The 23,457-nt window shown below is 43.0% G+C and overlaps 1 protein-coding gene across 1 annotated transcript in view; it reads left to right on the forward strand.

Moving 5' to 3' along the window:
* Positions 1 to 23,457, forward strand: part of AFF1 (ALF transcription elongation factor 1) — a 166,075-nt gene that overhangs the window by 71,667 nt on the left and 70,951 nt on the right. The window contains 3 exon segments of the mRNA XM_074228110.1: positions 4,754 to 4,874; positions 5,590 to 6,279; positions 6,281 to 6,514. Of these exon segments, the coding sequence (XP_074084211.1) occupies positions 4,754 to 4,874; positions 5,590 to 6,279; positions 6,281 to 6,514 (1,045 nt within the window).

Genomic DNA, 23,457 nt, shown 5'->3' on the forward strand with positions numbered 1-23,457 from the left:
TCTTGCTGTTTCCTTGATTGTTTCCTAGCTTCCTTCTTTCCTTCTAATTTTGGTTACATTGAGTTTTTTGGGGTTTTTTCTTTAAACATAATTAAAATTTATTTATTTTATGTTTAGTAATGCTCTCTATCTCTTGTTTGGTCATGAATTCTTCCCTTCCCCATGGATCTAACAGGTAAACTTCCTTTCTCTTCTAATCTGCTCATGTCGATCTAATTGTGTCCTATTGTCCAAAAAAAAAAAAGATACCCAGGAACATGATAACTCCACAAGACATCTGGGACTCAAAATGTGCTGGTTCAGTGGACAATGAGAATAGGTTCCTAGTCCTGGTTACCATTGTTATATTGCTTTGGTCTTTTGTTTCAAGATGTTTGTGTTTTGTTTTCTTGGTTGCCTTAGTGACATGTAAATCTCCCTTCTTAAAACGGTTCCATTGTGAGCCCTCTAATGTGACATTGATGTGACCTGACTTATTTGTAATTATCTTTATAAATTTATTAAAAACTTGATTGCATTGTTTGAACCTAACCCTGGCTGGCTGGGAAACTGGACCATCTCTGCACACCTTTAACCAAGCACCTATGTCATGCTGACCAGAAACTCAAATCCAAAGATGACTCAAGGAGTTTTCTCACCATTGTCAATCTCTCATTGATAATAAAGACCCTTCCAGGTTCTTCTAACTACTCCCACGGGTGGCAGTGAACCCCAATCAACTGAAGAAAGCCCCAGCTCCCAAGTGGATCTCAAGTTTCACCTGGTACGGATTCAGGAGCAGTCGATGTCTGGATAAGGGTTGAGTATGCTGTCCCAGGTTTTGGTTTTGGTTTTTTGCTTCTTGTAAGGCACTCAACACCAAGGCTGCACCGCAAGTCTGGGTTAGCATTTTCTCCTTCCACGTTTTTGTCCCCCCTTCTGTTTTGCTTCAAACAATGGCTCGACCAGACCCGTTATTCTATCTGCTTGCATTCTTTGCCTTTTTGGGGGCTCCACAAGGGTCCCCTCGGGGAAACTGACCTCTGAAGAACATCATCTTGTCCTGGCCTGACTGGCCTCCTGTTCCATCTTCCTTCCTGCCTCCACCTGCCTCCCCTTTATTGGCCAGAAAGGTGAGACTAACCCTTCCTTTGGACAAAGGGAGAACCCAGCAACCAGTCTGAGCTTGGCAGGATAGCAATCATTTGCACTCATCCTCCAGATGATTTAACCCTTTGAAATCCCATAATTTACTGTGTTGCTTTGATTAGCCCTGGTTGTTTTCTGATGGCCACACAGCTAGGTAATTGTTAAGTGTCTGAGGTCAGATTTTTTTTTTTTTTGCCAGGCAAATGGGGTAAAGTGGCTTACCCAAGGCCACACAGCTAGGTGATTATTAAGTGTCTAAGTCCGGATTTGAACCCAAGTACTCCTGACTCCAGGGCTGGTGCTTTTTCCATTGTGCCACCTAGCTGCCCCTTGAACACATTCTGATCAAGGATCGAGCTGTTCTCACAGTGACTGTTACCCTTCATTGTCAGAGAATCCACCAGGATAAGTACTGAGATTTGCCTCTACTAAAGCAGGTCACCCCACTAGGGTCAGGGTGCTGGCACCTATGCATCTAAATAAAATCTACTTCCTTATTTGCAAGCTGTCTCTCTCACTTTGAAATTAAACTTATTTTTTGATTCTCTTGTTTTTGTCTCCTCTGTTTGGCCCTGGCCATTTGTAGCTTAGAGGTCAGTTTGGTTTACTTGACAATAATGAATAGATTTTAACAGGTTCTTCATAGAATTTCTTTTCCAACTGTTACCCAACGGGTAGGCTAGCCAGCCTGGGGAAGCAACAGGGGACCTTGAGAGAAAGACATCCTCATCATCTTGACCATCTTTTGCATCAGACCTTATGGATACAGCCCAGGATCTTCAAAAAACTTGGAAATAATGGTGCTCTTTGCAAACCAGCAGCACTCCTTCCAGCCCAGGTCCTACAGTTACTTTTGAGGGGGAGAAGTCATTGTGAAGAAGGGGCCTATCATCGTCATTACCAACAACTCCTGACCAACTTCCACCTTCAGAGAGTTAGCCCTACAAGTGCCTGTATTCCCCAGACCCCCTGTTCCTACTTGTAGCTCAGAGCTCATGGTTAGCTTCTGGGAATGCAACTCTTCTGGAGACTTGGCATCTCACCAATTGCAGTACCAGGCTGGCCACATGATGTCCATGAAGCGGCAAGCTGCTCAGCAGCATGTGCCAGGCAAGTGAACCACCCTTATCATCTTCACCACGATTTCTCTTCAGTACTTGATAGAGTCAAAGAATCTTTGGAGTAGTATTGCTTCTAGCCCTGGGGCTTTACCTGTTATTCTGGGAAGCAGTCTTTTGCAGATATACCTCGACAGCTGTTCCAGCAAGAGCCACAGCCCCATTTCTTGGAAGACCCAAGAAAGTGCTTTCCATGAAACCCCTAGCCACTGTCAAGTAGTTCAACATTTCATTGGAGGAAATGACATTAAAGAATAGGCATTATCCTCTGCTTTGGTGCTGTACCCTAAGGATCTTGGGGCCAGCCTCAAACCTGTGGGTGGCCGGAGCTGAGCAGAGCAGGCTCTGGTCACCCACAGGTTAGAGGCTGGTTCTGTCCAGCTCTGTTCGACCCTGGCCACTCACAGAGGCCATTTCCATCCAGTGAACAGACCTTTACATCTGACTTAGCTGAAATCTTCCATGTGTTGTCTGTCAATTAGAATGTGAGCTCTGATAGAACAGTGATTGTCTTACTTTTTTGATTGTTCCATATATCTCATTGCATGTTGTTGAGTGCTCAATAAATAATTCACTTAAATTTTTTTCTCAGAAATTTATGTGGATACATTAACTGTTGTATTTTTATGGTGGTCTTTTTTTTTTTTAATACTTATTCAGTAGGATATGTGATGGCCAGATGGCCATGAAATAGTATGATGAAACTAACTCCATCACCTCCTTTCTTTGCCTCTTCAGAGTCCCTGGGAGCTCTCCTTCTATTTTGTTACAACTTACTTCTATCTTCTGCTCTGTCTCTAGCATTTTTAAAGTGCCTTCAAGGTACCAGGTGTTGTGTTAAGGTCTGGTTTCTTTGATAGCCAGAAGGTCAACCTTGTTATAATTAAGTTTTGTTGCACTGAAGATGCTAGAAGTTATAATGATATTTCTTGATAGTCTAAAATATTTGTGAACCTTTGTAACAACTTGCCTATTTTCTAATTTTAAATTTCTTTCACAGCATAAATTTGGCATGGATTGAAAAATTTTCCTTGTCTGTGGATTTCCATCTGCATACCCCTATCTTCATTCCTCACTAATGATGCACATCTCCATAAATTAGCCTCAGAAAACTCACTTAGTTTGTTAATGGGACCACTTTCAAAACCTACATCAGGTGATACCACCTGACTGTGCTTTTACTTCACAGGCTCTTTACTCTTTAGAGGATTACCTCTATAGCAAGATGAGGAATGGAGATGGATATCAACCAATATCAATTAACAGAGATTTTCATTGAGAAATTTTGCTACTATATTGTTCATCTAGAAATCTCAGACCATTTTTTTCTTTATATTATTACTGGTTAAGGTACCTCTGCAGAATTTGAAGGAATTTTAGCTTGTTTCTTTTGAAAAATGTATAGAATCAATATAGTATTATATGCCCCTTAAATTAAAATTGGGGTGGGGGGGCAACTCAGCTCAGGTTTGTAATTGCAAAAATGGCAGCTATTTCATATAGTTTCCCCATTTTCTCAGCTAGAACATTGGAGTTAATTGGGTGGCAGAGTGATATGATCAGAACTATGTTTTAGGAAGTCCTCTTTGGCAGTGTTATCAGGATGGATTGTAGCAGGTGAAAGACATGATACAATGTGATGCATTTGAATATCATTTCTTGGGTGAGAGAAGAACAAGAAGAATAGTGCAGGTCACAAGTGATGAGAGCCTGACCAGGGAAAGTTATTGTGTAGTTGAAAAAGAGACATTGGGGAAGAAATGACAAGGTTTGGTAATCGGTAACACCATGGAATGAGGGAAAATGAGAAATCCACAATAATATCAAGGTTGCAAACTGACTGAACAAAAAACGATGGTGGTGGTGAGCTGGCACTATGAAAAATGTCTTAGGTGGCTTTTTCTACCCACAGTGTTCTCAGGTAACATATTTTATCCAATTTTATCTGGATTCATCCTAGTATCAATTCAATTTTTCTTTTGCTTTTGTATTTTTATTTTTATATTCACATAGATCTAGGAAAATATACTTCTGTCTGACTGTGATTTTGGCAAGGTTACTTAATCTTTCTGGGATGAAGTTTTCCTAACTTGTTAAAGTGATTTGAACTAGATGGTTTGGGGATGCCTGTTACTATTGTGAAACTTGACAATAGAAGAAATTGCTCTCAAAGTTTCCATTTCATTTTGTCCTTTTTTAGCATTTATATCATATTCCTAATTTCATAGAGAAAAGTCATTTGATGTTTTGCATTCCCATCTACCTTCAGAAGGTAATTCAGTTTGAGTTGGCTATTGTGTGTGGGTCTTCAGCCTACTCCAAAGGGGACCCATAGTGTTTCTTTCTGCTAGCGTGTTTCTTGGGGCCACATTCTGTCCGACGGTTCATCTCCTCAGTTTCAGGCTTTAGGAGGAGGGCCAGATTGGGTGTCTGTATCTCAAATCGGTTTATAAACACTTAGGCACTGATGTAATTTCCCTTCTGTGTTCTTTGTGGCGTCTGAGCAGCTTGTATAATGAAGATAGAAACTTGCTTCGAATTAGAGAGAAGGAGAGATGCAACCAGGAAGTTCACCAAGAGAAAAAGCCCTTCCCTGTGAATGCACCTCTCTTTGGAGAGCCCTACAAGGTACTGGCCATGTGCAGGGGTCCACGCGTGGCAAGCCAGGTGGTGAGCCAGAATTATTTCAGAGTGTGCAGGGGTCATTGTTGGATGAGGGGGAAACTGAGAAGTCCGGGGGATGGACATGAAGTTTAAAGAATTAGGAAACTCATGCATGCCACATGACTAAGGGTGCAGAAATTTGGAGTTGGGAATGGTCATCCCCTGATAGCTTTGGCCTGGAAGGTAATGTAATTTCCCTTTATTTTTATTTTATTATTTCCCTTATATTTTTATTGTCCTCCTCAGAGAGCTGTCCCTTGTAAGAAACAACAGATTAGAAAGATAGATTGGGAAAAGTTAATTGAGCAAAATTAACCCATGGATCAATCAAGTTTGACAGCCAGGCCATGTGCAGGGTCCCCCACTTCTGCAGAGAGATAAGGGAAGTGCCTGTCCCTGCATAGCTGAGTGTGGGGTTCTGGGGTTGATCTCCTTGTATTGTGCTCATTATTTCCTTCTAACTTTTCCTAGTAAGTGAAATTTGTGTTTCAGAAGCATCTCTGAATTCTTTAAATCCATTATTCCCATTCCATTTGTGTACCTTATTTTAGCCTTCTCCCAGTCAAATATGTCCTTCCAATTCTTTGTTGTCACAAAGTGTTGTTATGAATATTCAATGAAGTATCTGGGTGAAAAAGATTTGAATTTTGACTCTTTCCCATTTAATTTTTTTTTTCAGACAAGCAAAGGAGATGAGTTGTCCAGTAGAATTCAGAATACATTGGGTAATTATGAAGAAGTCAAGGAGTTGATCAGTACCAAAAACCAGAACCTCTTTGGTATCCCTGAAGAAAGTAGCATCCCTCTTCCCCCTCAAGGGAAAGCTCGGTGCTTCTTCTATCCAGAGAAGACCCGTAGTAACCTGCTGCCCTCCTCCGTCAGTGGCGCCCATCACCACAGTGGCAGCCCTCCCGCTTCTGGGCCCTCGGTTTATATCCCATCTCACTGTCCAAAAGTCTCTCAGGCCAGGATGGAGCCAACCTTGACCCTGCCTATCAAGAGCGAGGGAGTGACCGGCTTGCAGCACCAGGGAAGACACCACGGTGTCCAGGAGTGTCCCCCCAGGAGTCAGAGCAAGAGGGATGAGCCCCGGCCTGATGCAGCACCCAGTGGGGAGCTCTCCAACATGGCCCTCAAGCTGGAAGGCCCCCTCCTGTTGTCCGCACCGTCATCTTCTGTGGCACCACTGGCATGTCGCCTTTCCAACCAACCAGTGGGGTCCAGGATGCTGGGGAGTAGCAGGGGTAGCAGTAAGGGCTGTGCCCAAGCTAAATCTCCCTCACACCCACCACCAGAGTCTAAAGAGGAGGAGACACTACCTTATGGCTTGGCTCTGGTCACTAGCTTAGGGGCACCAGCTTCCCAGCCTCCCCCCCCAGACCTTCCCCCCTCCCTCCCTACCTTCCAAACCCACAGCCCTGCAGCAGAAGCCCACCGCCTACGTCCGGCCCATGGATGGCCAGGACCAGGCACCGAATGAGTCGCCCGAGCTGAAACCACTGCCTGAGGAGTACCATGGACTGTCTTATGAGAAAGTAGCTGACTTTAAAGGGCCTGCCAAAGCCAAACTCTCTAAGTTGAAAATGCCTTCAGAGTCCACAGAGGTAAGTGGTGTCTTGGTCCTGTGCGTGTTGTAGACCACCTGGGGCGTTAGCTGCAGGGCCCTGTCTGTGCTCCGTTGCAGCAGCTGTCCCAGTGTGACAGCAGGCTTGAAAATAAGTTTGGAGAGCAGTTTTGAGCTCAGGAGCCTCAGATTTGAGGGATGGAGGAAGGTAGTCTTTACGTGTCTGTGACAGAGGAGGAACAACAACAGGAGAGGAAAAGCCCTTAGAGAGTTTTGTCTTAAATTTGGAATCGATGCAGAACCCAGTGTCTTGGCTCGTCTCTAATTCTTTAGTTCTGGTTTTTTATGCCAAGAGGGGTCAGGACGTAAAGTTCGACAGTTGCTGTCCAGGGTTTGATGTTGCTTCTCTTCAGGTACCATTTCTCTGACCATCTAGCAGAAAGGATCTGGGGGGGCGGGTAGTCTCCTTTGGAAATTAGTCATGAAGAGAAGGCACATCTCATTCAATTGTGGGTCCAAAGATCACTTGTAGAACTTAAGAAAATCATTTTGTATCTTTAAGAATGTTGTGAAAGAGCAATCTTTGAAGAAAGAGAATAAGGTATTTTATATAGTGTATTCCAATAACTCCTGTGCATTTATGTGTTTTTACCTGGCTCACCCACCACTGAGGTTTATTGCTCCTTGTCACCTCTTCATCTTCCTTTTTTTGTATTCCTAATAACCCACCCCCACCCCATTGCATCCATGACCTCTGCAGGTGGCAGGACTGGAGGTCTGTCCTGTTCCCATTTCTCATCTTGTGGCTCTTTTATAAGCCAAATGGGCACGTTTTCCTAGGGTTCTCTGGACCTCCTTCCTATATTTGCAGTACGCTGGTCAATAAAGATCTCTTAAGGCCTTTGGTGTGATAGGCTCCAAACAGAGGCAAAAATGTCTTTGCCCAAGGGGCTCACGATCAAATGGGGGAGAGACCATGCCGACAACTATATCCAAACAAGCGACATGCATGATAAATTGGACATAAAATCAATTGAGAGAATGCATTGTGTTGGGAAGGGCTTCTTGTGGAAGATGAGGATTTTTGCTGGCATCCAGGGAAGCCAAGAGAGCATCCCAGTTCCAGGGAATGGCTCAAGGAAATACCTGGAGTCCAGAGATGAAGTGGTTGGTTTGAAGAAGTGGACAGAGGCCAGTTTTACTGGATTAAAAAAGTCAAAAGACTGGAAAAGCAGGAAAGAGCCAGGGTGTGAGGGGCTTTGAATCCCAAACTGAGTTTCAAATTTGGGGCTAGAGGTGATTGGGAGCCTCTTGAATGGCAGACCTATGCTTTGGGAAGATTACTTTGACAGTTGGTGGAGAATGAACTGGGGGGGGGGTGCAGTTCCCAGCTCCTCAGGGCTACTTCTTGCCTTCTCTTAGATGATGGGACAGTGCCTGGACCAGGAATTCCTAGGGTGTAGCTTCTCTGGTGGCTTGGCTTGGGGTTTAATCCCAACTCCTTCTGACTATGGAGTTAGGTCTGCCCAACCAGATGTCATTGACTGTACCAGTATCAGACCTCGTATAAGATCCTGGGGCCACCCTGGCCCTTTTTTTACTGTGCTTTTGGGGTGCAGCTCTCAGTTGACCTTGGGCTTGCTAGGTTCTAGGATGTTCAGGTGATAGTCCATCTCTGTCTCCCATTAGGAACAAGCAAAGGTAAATGGACAGAAATAGAAAAGAGATTCTTTATAGACCAAAAACTCAATAGCAATAGTAATAGTAAAACAGTAATAGTGATCAGGGAGCACAAAGAAAATCCAGACCTAAATGGGGAAATAACAAAGATCCCAAATCATTGAATAAATCATAGAAACAACAATTTTGTGAATTAATTACAATTAATTCACATGTTTCTCATTGTATCTTTCCCTTCTTCCCCCTGCAAGATAACCATCCTTTAAGACAAAAAAATAGAGGAGTGGGAAAAAGGAGCAGTTCAATAAAATTTACCAGCATATTTTAAATCTGACATTTCATGTTCTACATCCATAGTTCTTTGCACTTTTAATGAAGGGAAGGAAGAGGTATTTTTTCTCTTTTTTTTTTTGAGCCAAGCTTGGTTATTATTTTACAACATTGAATATATTTTAAGAAGAAATTTATATTAATGTTTTTAGATCTGGCTTCAGACACATATTAGCCATATAGCCCTGAGCAAATTCCCCAACCCTGTCTGTCTGTGTCCTCCTCTGTAGAGTGAGTTGGAGAAGGGAATGGCAAATCCCTCCAGTGTCTTTGCAAGAAAACCGAAATGGGTCACAAAAAGTCAGAAATGACTGGATAGTAACAATAGCAACATCATCAGGTGCCAGACATTGTCCTAAACAGTTTGAGTTTTTTGGGGGGCCAGTTAATGAGGTTAAGTGACTTGCCCAAGGTATTATTAAGTGACTGAGTTTGGACTTGAACTCGGGTTCTCAATCAAAATCCATTCTTACTTAAAATAAAAGTAGGAATAAAAAACCTCTTAGAAACTTGGTATCATTTTCAGTAGACATTGACCTTTTTTCTTTCAGAAGTAGTTTGTATTCAAATATCTTCATTTAATTTTTTATTGTAAGTCCAGATCATTCCAAGATATTATCATTTATTCCCAAAGTTATATAAACAGAGCTACATAAAGTAGATAAGAAACTTTAATGAAAATAGTTCATTAGATCATCAGGGAAATGTATCTTTGACTAGAAAATGGGCCCATCAAGAGTGAGCAACAACAGGTAGACATTTTTCAGTCCCTGATAACATTGTCTTGGGAAGATGACTTCACAACAGGTTGAAGTTCTCACATCCTGGGACAGGTGATCAGAATCAGTTTGTTTGGAAGCAATCTCTTCAATGGGAAACCCCCAGATGTTTGAATTCTGGAGGACAGACACCTTCTATTCCATGGTATTGGTCACACACTTCACTGGCTCAGATGGGGCCACCACAGAGGCAACCTGCCAGAACTTTTAATTTGCATCTGCATCCTGGGGCTTGCTTTTTTTGATCATCTGCATTCCTTAATAACTGCATCCACGCTATGTTCATGATTCTCCGTGTCAGGGCCAGCCCAGCTTGCGCCTATCTGCTGCTGTTTTGGGTCCTTACTGAGACGCAGATTGAACATGGGAGTTAGGCAGATGGAGAGAGAATCTGGGCTGGTTTGTACTTGGGGGAACTAGAAGCTGGGAAGTGCAGCTTTGCCTCTGTTTTTGGTGGGAGAACAGACTTATTTATGTGACTTGATGAGAGAGAGTGACATTGATTGTGGTAGGTTCTGGATAAAAGTCCATGACTTGGTCTAGGTGGTTAGTACATATTTCGTCCAGGCTCTTATATGTGTGTATATCTATATAAATAGGTTGTGTGTGTGTGTGTGTGTGTATCTATCTGTATGGGGAGTATGCTTATTCACATACACAACTCTTCAGTAATTATCCATCTCTTGATAGTTAAAGGATCTGTGTGCACATGTGTACATTTTTAAAAGGCAAAGTTATGGTCAGAATTGAATATCTTGGCTCCCTGAAGAGTTTACAGTAGGTGATACACAGGGAACGTTTGTGCCCCCACCTCCCTCCCCAGGTTCCCTTCCTGAAGAGTTCAGTTTTCCCATTAAAGGAATAAGTTGTTATTTGAGAAGACAGAGGAAGCAATAGAGAGAAAAATCTGACTTAGGGTAAAATTTCTAAAATGAATTAGTTGGAAGGAAGCATTTGTTTTCCTTTTTTATATTTTACTTGTTTAAAACAGGTCAGAGAAAAAACACCTCTTTCCTCTATTAATGAATGTCTGTACAGTTGGGGTTTGTCCTTTCTAACCCCCCTTCTCCTTGATTCCTCTTCTTCCTCTATGAAAGTGCAATGTTTCTTTAAGATCTTGAACATGGCAGTATTTTCTGTGCATTAAAGTTTCTTGGAGTCTGAAAATATCTTAGATTCTGTCCTCCAAAACCATAATTGTTGAATGGCATATATTATTTTACCTGCTAAATTTCATGTGGTGGTTTTCTTTCATTTTTTTTTTATTTTTTGTGAGGCAAATGGGGATAAGTGACTTACCCAAGGTCACACAGGTGGTGGAAGTTAAGGGAGAGAGAGATGAGCACAAGGACAGCAGCAGCTGCTGCCATTGGGGGATAAGCAGTAAAGAGGGTGTGAGATGGGGCAGCTAGGTGGCATAATAGATAGAGCCCCAGGCCTGGAGTCAGGAGACCAGGTTCAAATCTGACCTCAGATACTTAATAATTGCCTGGTTGTGTGATCTTGGGCAAGTCACTTAACCCATTGCCTTAAATAAATAAATATATATTTAAAAGAGTGTGTGAGAGGTTATTTGAGGGGTCACCCTCCCCTAGAATGGGCTCCCTCCCCCAGGAAGTAGTCAACTGAGCAGTTTTACAGGGGCAGGAAAATGAGGTAATGAGGGGGCAGAAATGAGGTAAGAGGGATGTGGAGATGAGGGGTGTGTAGTTCAAAGAGAAAGGATGAGGGGCCTCTGGGTGGCGCAGTGGATGGAGCACCAGCCCTGGAGTCAGGAGTCCTTGAGTTCAAATCCAGCTTCAGACACTTAATAATTACCTAGCTGTGTGGCTTTGGGCAAGCCACTTAACCCCATTGCCTTGTAAAAAACCTTAAATAAAAAAGAGCAAGATTGAAGTAATTTAGGATCTTATAGATGAGGGGCTATAGCTCAGTCTAGTCCTTTCTGACTAGGGCTGGGATCCAAGGTTTTGTTGATAGAGGTAGGTCTTGGCTGAGGGCAAGGATCTTTACCTCATCACTACCTGGAGGTACATTGTCTACTTAGTCCATGATTTTATAAGCCTACAAATAGTGATTAAAATTTCCATAGAGACTCAGTTACTGGGTTTATTCCTCAAAAAAACTATTGATATAAAAAAAGTCCTTAGCTCCTCTGAAATACTTGTGGCAGCATTTTTTATAATAGGAATTGGAAAACAGTGATGCCCTTCAAGTTGGAAATAGCTAAACAAACCCTAAATCAGAATATTTCTGTGCTCTAAGATGTGTGTGATACACACATGAGAAGGATGAACTGAACTAATCAGAGTGTAAGCAGAGCCAAGAAATTGGTGTTTGTAATAGGTACAATAATGTAAACACAAAAAGTTAAAATTAAATGTAACAAAGTTTTAAAGATTACATAGGATTCAAATAAAGAAATATAAGAATTCACCCCCAATTTACTCCTTAGTTGAGGGGGAAGGTCCAACATGTTACACATTATGCATTTATATTTTTCTCAATATATTGGTCCATTGTGCTTACCTTTTCTTCTAAAAAAATACCAATTGTCATATAGGATGACTCAGGTAGAAGGAGCGAAAGGATACTGTACCTAATGATGGAAGAAATAGAAAAAAAATTAAAATAAAAAAAGATAAATGAATGGCAAGATTGTTCAAGCTAGACGATATTACTTATTGAACATTTAAAAGACCAAGCATGTCAGTTGCCATAAAAATATTTTACTTTGAAGTAAAAAATGTCATCCCCTTAGTACTATTTTCTTTCCCTTATAGATTAAAAAAAATACATCGATTCAGCTGATGCAGTTTCATTCTTTGTAGCATTCTTAAATTCCCATCCTTGTAGTAGTAGCAAATGATTCCCAACTCTTAAAAGGATTAAAGTTACAGCAAAAAGAAAACATCTCTGAGAGAGGTCAGGATAACTGATTCAGTATTTTTCCATCCGGTTTCAATTTTAAGTATGCACACATAAACTTCAGGCTTACCTAAGGGTCCCTCAGATTAAACTGGTTTTTAACAACTGTACATTATCTTCCAGAAGACACACAGTCCATGGGAAAGGGGGTGAGAGAAAAAGTAATTCTACCATATGCTCAGCAAAAAACACTGCAGTTTCAAAATGAGAGCAGTTAGGCTCAGGCTGCTTAATAGTCGATGTTGCCTTGAAGGCAGTAGCCAAGAAGTGCTGGATTTAGCTTTTTTTTTTTTTTTAATTATTTTAAGGCAATGGGGTTAAGTGGCTTGCCCAAGGTCACATAGCTAGGTAATTAAGTATTTGGGGCTGGATTTGAACTCAGCTATTCCTCATACTCCTGGGGATTTAGTTCTTTTAAAGTCTTGTCTGACTTGTGAGACCTTTGGAGTTTTCTTGGCAGAGATACTGGTTGGTCATTTCCTTCTCTCACTCATTTGACAGATGGGGAAACTGAGTCAAGCAGAGTGAGTGTAGCACCCCTGGAACAGGAGCTCCCCACTTCCAGGCCTGGCTTCTTTCCACTGGGTCATCCAACTGCCCAATGGAGGGTCTGGTGTCAAGGATAACATCAGGGCTGCATCTGGAGGATGCAAAGCACAAGGGCAAGCTGGCCACGGGCAGTGTGTCCAAGAAAGTACAAGGCAGGCAGTGTGGGGTCAGGGAACGTGTCCTGGAGAAAGCTTACAATCCACCAGGTAGGGACTGGATGGAAAAATGGAATCAGGCCAGAACATGGTAAAATACAGCAAGAATTAGAGAAAGGAGGTTTGGATAGAACAGGTTAAAATTGAACATTGTCTCAAATAAAGCTAGAGGGGTCCGAGTTGATGTTCCGGCAGGGGCAGGCTTAAGATGCTTTCCAACCTTTCTCTGTGATAGCCCGGGTTCAGGAAAAGCTGACATTAGGATATTGACTTGGGAGCTACCTCGAGGGTGCTAGCTCCTACCTGGTGCCCTCCCCTGGAGCGCCAAGGCTCCTGGCAGAGAGCCTGTGTACCCACAGGCTCCCCCATCCTTGTGGTCTAACTTGTTTTGTACTTTGTTCTCCCAGAACCTGTGCTTAATAAATCCTTACTGATGGTTTGATATGTTCTGATGTGGAGCTTTCACTCACGTTCTGTCTAGGTGTGGCAACAGTCTGGGTGCAGACTGAGACTTTCCTACCCTCCATCCTGTCTCTGAGTGTGGCAAAGTGCCCAACAGGTGGCAGGGTGTACTAGCAGAGGAGGGGGCTGGTAAAACCCTCCTGCCTGAGTCCTGAAGAAAGCCAAGGCTGGTGTTGAGGGAGAGAAGTGGGAAAAGGGAGTGTTGGGCAAGGGACAGCCCGAAGGCCAGGGACTAGGCAGCGGGATGGCCCTCTGGCTAATCTCTGGGGTCTCTCTTATTTCTTTGTTGAATGGATGTGCTAATCCTTCTGGCTTGTGGCTAAGGCCTTAAAGACTTTGGCCTACCATGTGCTTGGCCCTGTCCTGGATCCTGGGGTCTGCCCTTAAGGAGGGAAGACAGCATTGGAAAGGAAAGGTGGGGGGATCTTGGCCCATCAGTGGAGATTCTGGGTACAGGGGCGAGGGGACTAGATGAAGTATGAGTTTTGTCAAGATAAAAGAGCCATGAGCATGTTTGTAGCCAGTAGGAAAGGAACAGGAGAAGGAAGCTCAGAAGAGTAGGCAGGCAGAGGGGGGCATCTGTTGGGCAGAATGGAGTGGGATTGCATGTTAAGGAGGTGGAGGAGGGTGGGGCAGAGGCCCCCCCAGGGATAGGTAATGAGGGAGAGGGCCTTAAGCTGGGGGGGGGGGCATTTTTTTCTGTAAAATATGAGGCATCTCCTGAAAGATTGGGGAAGATGCCATGGGAGCCATGAGCCATGGGAGATTTGAGGAGGAACCCTTTGGAGGGGGGCAGAGTGAGCTGATAGAGGAGGGTTAGTGGGCTTAGTTCTCACAGGGAAGGGCTCAGTGTAGAGTGGACTCCATCTGGATGGTTGTGTGATTTTCTTCTTCATAGACTTGAGTGTAGAATGACCTGATCTTAATATGTGATAAAGGGGGCTAGAGATGGGAGGGAGAATTACAATAGAAAGTTCAGTTGGAGAGAGGGTCTGGGAAAAGAGAAATGAGGTTGAAGGTTATGAAGGGTGACAGTTATGCACAGGGAGGCAGAGGGAGAGGTGGATATCTAAGGCAAAAGGGGTTAAATAGCTTGCCCAGGCCACACAGCTAGGTCATTATTAAGTGTCTGAGATTGGATTTGAACCCAGGTCCTCCTGACTCCAGGCCAGTGCTCTATCCACTGTGCCACCTAGCTGCCCCACATCTAGTAGAGGATTTGAGATAATGAACATTTGAGTGTGACCTTAGTGGGGAAAGTTGGGTGGAGGAATAGCTCTTGGGAAGGGCTTTGGTTAAGCAAATGAGGGATTAGAGAATCAGTTCTCCTTCCCTAGTCTGGGGAAGAGAGAGGAATTTTATTGAACTGATTGAGGAAAGATAGGGGAGTGACCTGAGTATATCTGTGGACAAGAACTCCCAGTGCTCTTCCCCATTCCAAATTCCTCACTGTGTGTTGCACCACTTCAGCTGCCACTTTTGCCAGTTAATTAGGTGAATGTGAGATGAAATCTCAAGTTAGTTATTTTGCATTTCTCTAATTAGTGATTGGAAGCATTTTTCATATGGTTGTCCATAACTTGTATTTCTTCTTTGTGTCCATTTATGTTTTGGGAAATGGATTGAATTCTTTTGTAGTTGTCAGTACCGTCTGGTATATCTGTTAATTTGGATATCAGACTTTTATTAGAGAAATTTGCTGCAAGCCCCTTAACCCCATTTGCCTTCCAAAAACCTGAGAGAGAGAGAGAGAGAGAGAGAGAGAGAGAGAGAGAGAGAAACTTGCTGCAAAGTTGTTTTTCTTCTGTTAGTAGTTTTCCCTAAAGATTTTAAATGAATTGATTTGTTTTATATAATTGAAATATAATTTGTTTTATACAATTGAAATCATTCACTTGTATCCTGCTCTATTCTATCTGTTAAGATAGTTTTTTTGCTTCTCAAATTTGTTTATAATATGACATTATTATACCTATGACATGTATCCATTTGGAACTTATTGTAGTTTATATGGTAGATGATATAAAATAGACCCAATTTCTCCCAGATTACTTTCTACTTTTTTTCAACGTCAAAATAGCTGTACCTCTTGTTTCCTCTGCTTTTGAGTTTATCAAACATTATACAACAGTTTTTAATTACTTGTGAATCTCTTTTACTTAACCCATTCCCCTGATGAACTTTCACATTTTTTTTGCTGGTACCAGATGCTTGCCATGGTTGCTGCTTTGTAGTGTATTTTTGAATCTTGTAAAAAGCACTCTTATTTCCCAATGTTTCTCAGTGTTTCCCCTAAGAATCTTGACCTCCCTTTTTTTTCCCCATATCAGTTTTCCAAATCTTCTATTTTTTGTTTCTGCAATGTAATGGAGTTAAAAAGTGACTCCTCAAAGGTCACACAGCGACTTCCGGCCAAGATGGCAGAGAGAAGACAGGCACAGTTCTAAAGTCTCCTGATCTCTTCCCCATCTATCACATGAAACAAACCTCTTAAAAGAAATCCGAACCAGGAAACCCAGAAAGAAAAGCCAGGAGAGGAAACTCTACCTCAGGATTTGTCTCCCACAGCAGCCTTTGGCTGAGTACCGGCAGGTGAGTCTGAGCTCCCAGGGAAGATCAGCCAGACCAACAGCTGAATCGGAACCAGGAGTCTGATGGCCCGAGAGCCGGACCTGCTGGATCAGCTGTGGGGCTGGACAAAAGGGGCTTCAGTCCGGGGGGAAGCAGAGGCGTTGGTGTTGGTACTGTCCCCCTGGAGCTTGGGGAAGGGGCTGCTGGGAGAGGTCTGCTGCAGGAGAGCTGTGGACACCATCCCTAGGATCCTCAGGTCTGAGAAACTCTGAGCCCACGCCTCCATTGCACTGAGGCCTCCTCCAAAACAAAGCCAAATTATTTCTGCCTCAGGCCCAGGTGAGCTAAGTAAACATTACGGCCAAAAAAGAAAAAAAAGAAAGAAATATAGAAAAGTGAGTCATTGAAGCATTTTTTTGAAAACAGAAGGGAAGTCAAAAGTAATGGTAGAAGGGGCAGCTAGGTAGCACAGTGGATGAAGTACTGGACCTGAATTCAAATCCAGCCTCAGATACTTCATAATTGTCTAGCTGTGTGATCTTGGGCTGCTCACTCTTAACCCCACTGCCTTAAATAAATTTTAAAAAAATATTTAAAAATGAATAGTAGACAAGTAGAAAAGCTTTTAAAGTTGTAGGCTGAATTTACTGCATTTTAAATGGAAAGAAATAGCTGAATATTAGCTTGAGAATTTCATGGACTTCTGGCCAAGATGGCGGAGAGAAGACAGGCACAGTTCTAAAGTCTCCTGATCTCTTCCCCATCTATCACATGAAACAAACCACTTAACAGAAATCCGATCCAGAAAACCCAGAAAGAAAAGCCAGAAGAACAGCTACCTCAGGATTTGTCTCCCTCTGCAGCCTTGGATGAATGTGGGTGGGTGAGTCTGGACTCCAAGGGAGGATCAGCCCCAGATCAGCCAGATTAACAGCTGAATTGGAACACGGAGTCTGAGGGCCCAGAGAGCAGACCTGCTGGATCAGCAGTGGGGCTGGATGAAAGGGGCTTGGGTCCGCGGGGAAGCAGAGGCGCTGGTGTTGGTGCTGTCCCCCTGGAGCTCTGGGACCAGGCTGGGGGAAGTATTCTGGTGCAGCAGAACAGCAGACAGCAGACACCATCCCTAGGCTTCTTGGGTCTGAGGCCTCTCCTCAAAAAAAGGCAGTATAGAAAGTCTGAGTTTCCAAAAATAAAGTTGGTAGATTTTCATTTCTCAACCTTTTGTGTTTGGACAAAAATATAAGTTGCCCAGGTTAAATGAAGAAGAGATTAAATACCTGAACAACCCTATCTCAGAAAAAGAAATTCAACAAGCCATTAGTTAACTCCCTAAAAAAAATCTCCAGGGCCTGATGGATTCACAAGTGAATTCTACCAAACATTTATGGAACAATTGGTTCCAATCCTATATAAACTCTTTGGGAAAATAGGGAAAGATGGAACTCTGCCTAACTCTTTCCATGAAACCAATATGGTACTGCTACCTAAACCAGGAAGAATTAAAACAGAGAAAGAAAATTATAGACCTATTTCCCTGATGAATATAGATGCAAAAATCCTAAATAAAATCTTAGCAAAACGACTACAACAAGTCATCACTAGGATAATACATTATGATCAAGTAGGATTTATTCCAGGAATGCAGGGTTGGTTCAATATTAGGAAAACTGTTAGGTTTGTTATTGTTATGATTGAGTGTACTAACAGTATACTCAATGGGGAGAGGCTAGAGGCATTCCCAATAAGATCAGGGGTAAAACAAGGGTGCCCATTATCACCACTACTATTCAATATTGTATTAGAAATGTTAGCATCAGCAATTAGAGAAGAAAAAGAAATTAAAGGAATTAGAATTGGGAAGGAAGAGACAAAACTCTCACTATTCGCAGATGACATGATGGTCTACCTAGAGAATCCCAAGCAATTATCCAAAAAAACTACTGGAAACAATTAGCAATTTTAGCAAAGTTGCGGGTTATAAAATAAACCCCCATAAATCCTCAACTTTCCTATATATGACTAGCAAGAAACAGCAGGAAGAGCTAGAAAGAGAAATTCCATTCAAAGTAACCTCAGACAGTGTAAAAATACTTGGGAGTCTATTTGCCAAGACAGACTCAGAATCTTTTTGAAAACATTTATAAAACACTTCTCACACAAATTAAATCAGATTTAAGTAACTGGGCAAATGTCAACTGCTCATGGATAGGTAGAGCTAATATAATAAAAATGACAATTCTACCAAAACTAAACTATCTGTTTAGTGCCCTACCAATCAAAATTCTGAAAAATTACTTTGAGTTAGAAAAAATTGTAAGTAAATTCATATGGAGAAATAAAAAATCAAGAATTGCCAGGAGCTTAATGAAAAAAAAAATGCAAACGAAGGTGGCTTAGCACTACCTGATCTAAAATTATATTATAAAGCATCAGTCATCAAAACTGTTTGGTATTGGCTAAGAAATAGAGTGGTGGACCACTGGAATAGACTAGGTGTAAAAGCAGGAGATGATTATACTAATCTGCTGTTTGATAAACCCAGAGTCTGGCCATTGGGATACAAACTCCCTCTTTGATAAAAACTGCTGGGAAAATTGGAAGTTAGTGTGGAAGAAACTTAGATTAGACCAACACCTCACACCCTTTACCAAGATAAGATCCAAATGGTTACAGGACATAGACATAAAAAACAATACTATAAGCAAATTAGAAGATCAAGGACTAGTCTACCTGTCAGATCTATGGAAATGGGAACAGTTTATGACTAAGGAAGAGTTGGAGAACATCACTAAAAACCAATTAGATGATTTTGTTTACATGAAATTAAAAAGTTTTTACACAGGTAAAACCAATGTAATCAAGATCAAAAGAAGGGTAGTAAATTGGGATATAATCTTTGCAACTAATGATTCTGACAAAGGACTCATTTCTAAAATATACAGAGAACTGAGTCATATTTTTAAAACAAAAAGCCATTCCCCAATTGACAGATGGTCAAAGGATATGCAAAGGCAATTTACAGATGAGATCAAAGCAATCCATAGCCATATGAAAAAATGCTCTAAATCATTACTTATTAGAGAAATGCAAATTAAAGCTTCACTGAGGTACCACCTCACACCTCTCAGATTGGCCAGTATGACCAGGAAGGATAATGATCATTGTTGGAAGGGATGTGGGAAATCTGGGACACTATTACACTGTTTTGAAATTCAGTTTGGAAAATTCTGTTGCATTTTGTGTGATCTGTGTTTGTGCCTTGTCTGTCTTTATGTGTTTAGAATGTCTATTTACTTGTGTGATTTGTTAAACAGGGAAAGGAGGAGTTGGCAAGTTCCCCTAAAGAGTTCCTTGGGTAGCCTCATTTTGTTTTTGGACTTTTAGGCAGTATTTATCTCACTCTCTGGCTCTTCCCTTGAGCCTGCTTTCTGCCTGTTACAATAGGTAAGATCCCTCCCCCCCTCACTCCTAGGTTGTCCCTTGATCACTTAAAGAGGGATTTTTATTTTGATTAAAAAGTAATGGATTGTAAAACCAATGTAATCAAAATCAAAAGAAAAGTAGTAAATTGGGAAACAATCTTTACAACTAATGATTCTGACAAAGGACTCATTTCTAAAATATACAGAGAACTGAGTCATATTTTTAAAACAAAAAGCCATTCCCCAATTGACAGATGGTCAAAGGAAATGCAAAGGCAATTTACAGATGAGGAGATCAAAGCAATCCATAGCCATATGAAAAAATGCTCTAAATCATTAATTAATAGAGAAATGCAAATTAAAGCTTCACTGAGGTACCACCTCACACCTCTCAGATTGGCCAGTATGACTAGGAAGGATAATGATCATTGTTGGAAGGGATGTGGGAAATCTGGGACACTATTACACTGTTGCTGGAGCTGTGAACTCATCCAACCCTTCTGGAGAGCTATTTGGAACTATGCCCAAAGGGCAACAAAAATGTGCATACCCTTTGACCCAGCAATACCACTACTGGGTCTATACCCTGAAGAGATGATGAAAAAGGGTAAAAACATTACTTGTACAAAAATATTTATAGCAGGCCTGTTTGTGGTGGCAAAGAATTGGAAATCCAGTAAATGTCCTTCAGTTGGGGAATGGTTTAGCAAACTGTGGTATATGTATGTCAAGGAATACTATTGTTCTATTAGAAATCAGGAGGGACAGGATTTCAGGGAAACCTGGAGGGATTTGCATGAACTGATGCTGAGTGAGCTGAGCAGAACCAGAAAAACACTGTACACCCTAACAGCAACATGGGAGTGATGTTCAACCTTGAAGGACTTGCTCATTCCATCAGCGCAACAATTGGGAACAATTTTAGGCTGTCTGCAAAGGAGAGTACCATCTGTATCCAGATAAGGAGCTGTGGAGTTTGAACGAAGTACAAGGACTATTCCCTTTAATTCGGGGGGGGGGGGGCCCAGATGTCTTATGGTTTGATCTGGTTACCTCTGAGAATTCTGTTCTCTTTAAGGATATGATTTCTCGCTCATCACACCCAATTTGGATCGAGGTACAACATGGAAACAAAGTAAAGACTGGCGGAGTGCTATCCGTGGGGTGGGGGTGGGGGAGGGAAGCAAGATTGGGGGAAAATTGTAAAACTCAAATAATATCTTTAATAAAAATTTTTAAAAAAAGTAATGGATTCACACAGCTAGATAATTATGAAGTTTCTGGGGCCAGCTTTGAACTCGGGTCCTCCTGGCGGGGCCACTGCTCTAGCCACTTGGCAACCTAACTGGCCCTTAATAGCTCAAAGTAAGTCTTTCTAGTTATATTAAAAATCCTTTTATAAATTGATGTTGTAGCAGAGAATATGCAAATTGATTTCCCATATTTAGATTGGAGGCTTCGAAGTTCTAGCTCTCATTTTGCAGGTGAGCCATTCCTTCCCGCCTTTAATTTACATGGTGTTGTCATTTTCATTCTGATATTGCCACCTTCCTTTATTGATGTAAAAGTGGACTTTTTTTATTTCTCTGTTGCCTTTTGAGGGTAGTTCTAAAGAATTTTTTGATGTTTAAGAATGTTCTTTTGGGGGTTCATGAAAGTTTAAAAACGTCCTCCTGTAACTCTTGCCGTGTAGTTCTTTATTCGCCGGCAGCCTGCCTGAATTTGGGGGGTTGTGTGTTAATAATAGACTCAGTCTCTATTCCTCAATTCATCTGGAGCAATCAGAAATGTCCATGCACACTTCCTTAGAAAGAATGGGTTTTTGTGGCGGCTAGAGTCAGGAGGATGGGAATTCAAATCCGCCCTGGGACACTTAATAATAATGACCCGTCTGCGTGGCCTTGGCAAGTCGCCTAACCCCATTGCCTTTCAAAAACTAAATTTAAAAAAAGGCTTTTCTTCCCAAAGTAGATGATGTTTTTGTCTTTGATTCGCTTTTGCAAGGCAGCGGCTTCCTAGGCCACGCAGCTGGGTCACCGTGCAGGGCGAGACCGGGCTGGGACTTGGGGAGCCGGCCCGGGCCGTGTGCTTGGAGCCGCGCTCTCCCGGAGGTCCCCGCGGGCCGCCGCTCCCCCGCACGTATCGCTAGGCAACGGGGCGCCCGAGGGCTCCTGCCCGGCTGTGGCTGGGAGGAGCCGGTGGTGCAGGGGCCCGAGCCCATCGGCCCACGGGACATGCCTGCGCCCGGGCCAGGCCGGCCATGTGGGCCCCGGAGCCATGTTCAGCGAGGTGAGCCGCCGGGGGGGGGGGGGGGGGGGGCGGGTCGGGGGGGCGCGTGTTTGTGCTTGTCTGTGCCGTGAGCCCCCAGAGGCCCCTCTGAAAGCTGCAGCGGCCGTGCAGCCCCTCAGAACTTCTGCGTCTGAGCCACCCCAAGTGTTTGCACCCTTTCCCCTAAAGCTAAAGACTATGCAGTCGTCACTCAGCACTGCCCCGCCAAGGGCGCCCCGTTGGGCAGAGATGGCAGGGTAGGCCAGGCAGGACCGCAGGGGCCCTAGTGAGGAGCCTCCGCCGAATTCGGGCCACTGGAGCCCAGGGAAAACCGGGGAGACGGGTGTAAGGGTGCGGGAGAGCTCTGACGCCAGCGGCGAAGGTGTTCAGACGGGCCCTGCGCATGCCAGGCTGAGCCTTACCCCAAAGCGCCGATGCATATTGCCGTGCTCACGGAAACAGTATGCGGCGTTTCCACTCGAAAACGAGCCTTAGGAGATGACGCGCCTTCCCCAGCCGTGCCTTGCCACAGAGCCAGGGCAGAGCGCTGCCGCAGCCTGCCAGGGTTTTCTCCCGGGGCCCCTTCAGGTGCGCAGCAGGGACCCAGGTGCACTCGTGCCTACCTGCAATTTGAGTTTCCTTGGGGGAGGGCAGGAGGTGGGTTAGCTTTAACGTCTTTTGCTCTCTACTTCTAAAGTGGGGAGAATCCCTGCTTCTCCCTCTTCTAGGTAACATGAACCATGTGCTCCAGGAAGCTTGCTAGTAATGTTTTATGAGCAGGAGCTTCACAGGACCCTTTTCTAGATGGCACATGAAGTCTGTTGTTTAGGAAAAACCGGAAAGTGATTCTGCATATTTGTTGGGTGACTTCATTAGCTGCCACACACTCAACCTTACCAGTTTGAGGGACCCCAGCCCCAGGGCAGGCGGTTTACAGCATCCACCCCCACCTGCATCAACATCAGGTTTCCCTTTTGGGGGTGAGACCCTCATCTCAACAAGACAGCGAGACCAGATTTTAAAGCCACATGAGAGTGATTTCGTTATTTGTAGCAGACAGGGAGTAGATGTTTTCAGAGGGTCCAAGTCTGTGGCATCTTTCCTTGCTGGATAATGTGTCTTCTGTCCCTGCTAAGGAAGGCCACTCCAAATGTACCCTTCTGTAGGGCTTTTTTCACGATGCCAACCTGGGAAAAATGTAAAGTTGGATGTATCAAGAGACACAATGCCCAGGGTGGAACCCCATTTATTTGTGCTCTATCACCTGTGTTTGTTATAGTATCAGTAAACCCCAGGGCATTTCTTCAGTTGCCAAATCATCTCCTAGGGGCATTGTATACTTGTCGCCTACCACTTTAAGGTTTTGGGTTGGGTTTTTTTTTTTTAATATCAATGCTAGGAGACAACATTAGAGGAGCAGCGGGCTCTGGAATTACCACTGGAATTAAGGTCAAAACCAAATCTTTGTATCTTTTCAGACAAAGCACAGATTAAACGTTTACTGTATTCTTAAGACTTCAACTTCCTGCTCCAGAAAGTGGTTGCTGCCTCTTTCTGGGGCTTCTTTGTTCTTAGTTTATATTATCCTCAGAAAAAAATGCGCTGGGCATCTCGGGAAGACAGAGTTAGAGAGCTTCTTGGACCCTGCACTTTTGGCAGTCCAACTGGATAGATAAGACATGTACACAAAGAATAGTAATACTGTCTTAGCCCTGTGGAACTTGAAATGGGCAAGAGTACCATTAATCCTTATCTTATTTGTGTTGCTTTGAGGAAACTACCCCTGCAGTGATATTTTGTTTCCAATCTAATTTGTTGTAATATTCTCTTTACAGAGTT

The sequence above is a fragment of the Macrotis lagotis genome, chromosome 3 (assembly GCF_037893015.1).
Source record: "Macrotis lagotis isolate mMagLag1 chromosome 3, bilby.v1.9.chrom.fasta, whole genome shotgun sequence".
NCBI classification, from domain to species: Eukaryota; Metazoa; Chordata; class Mammalia; order Peramelemorphia; family Peramelidae; genus Macrotis; species Macrotis lagotis.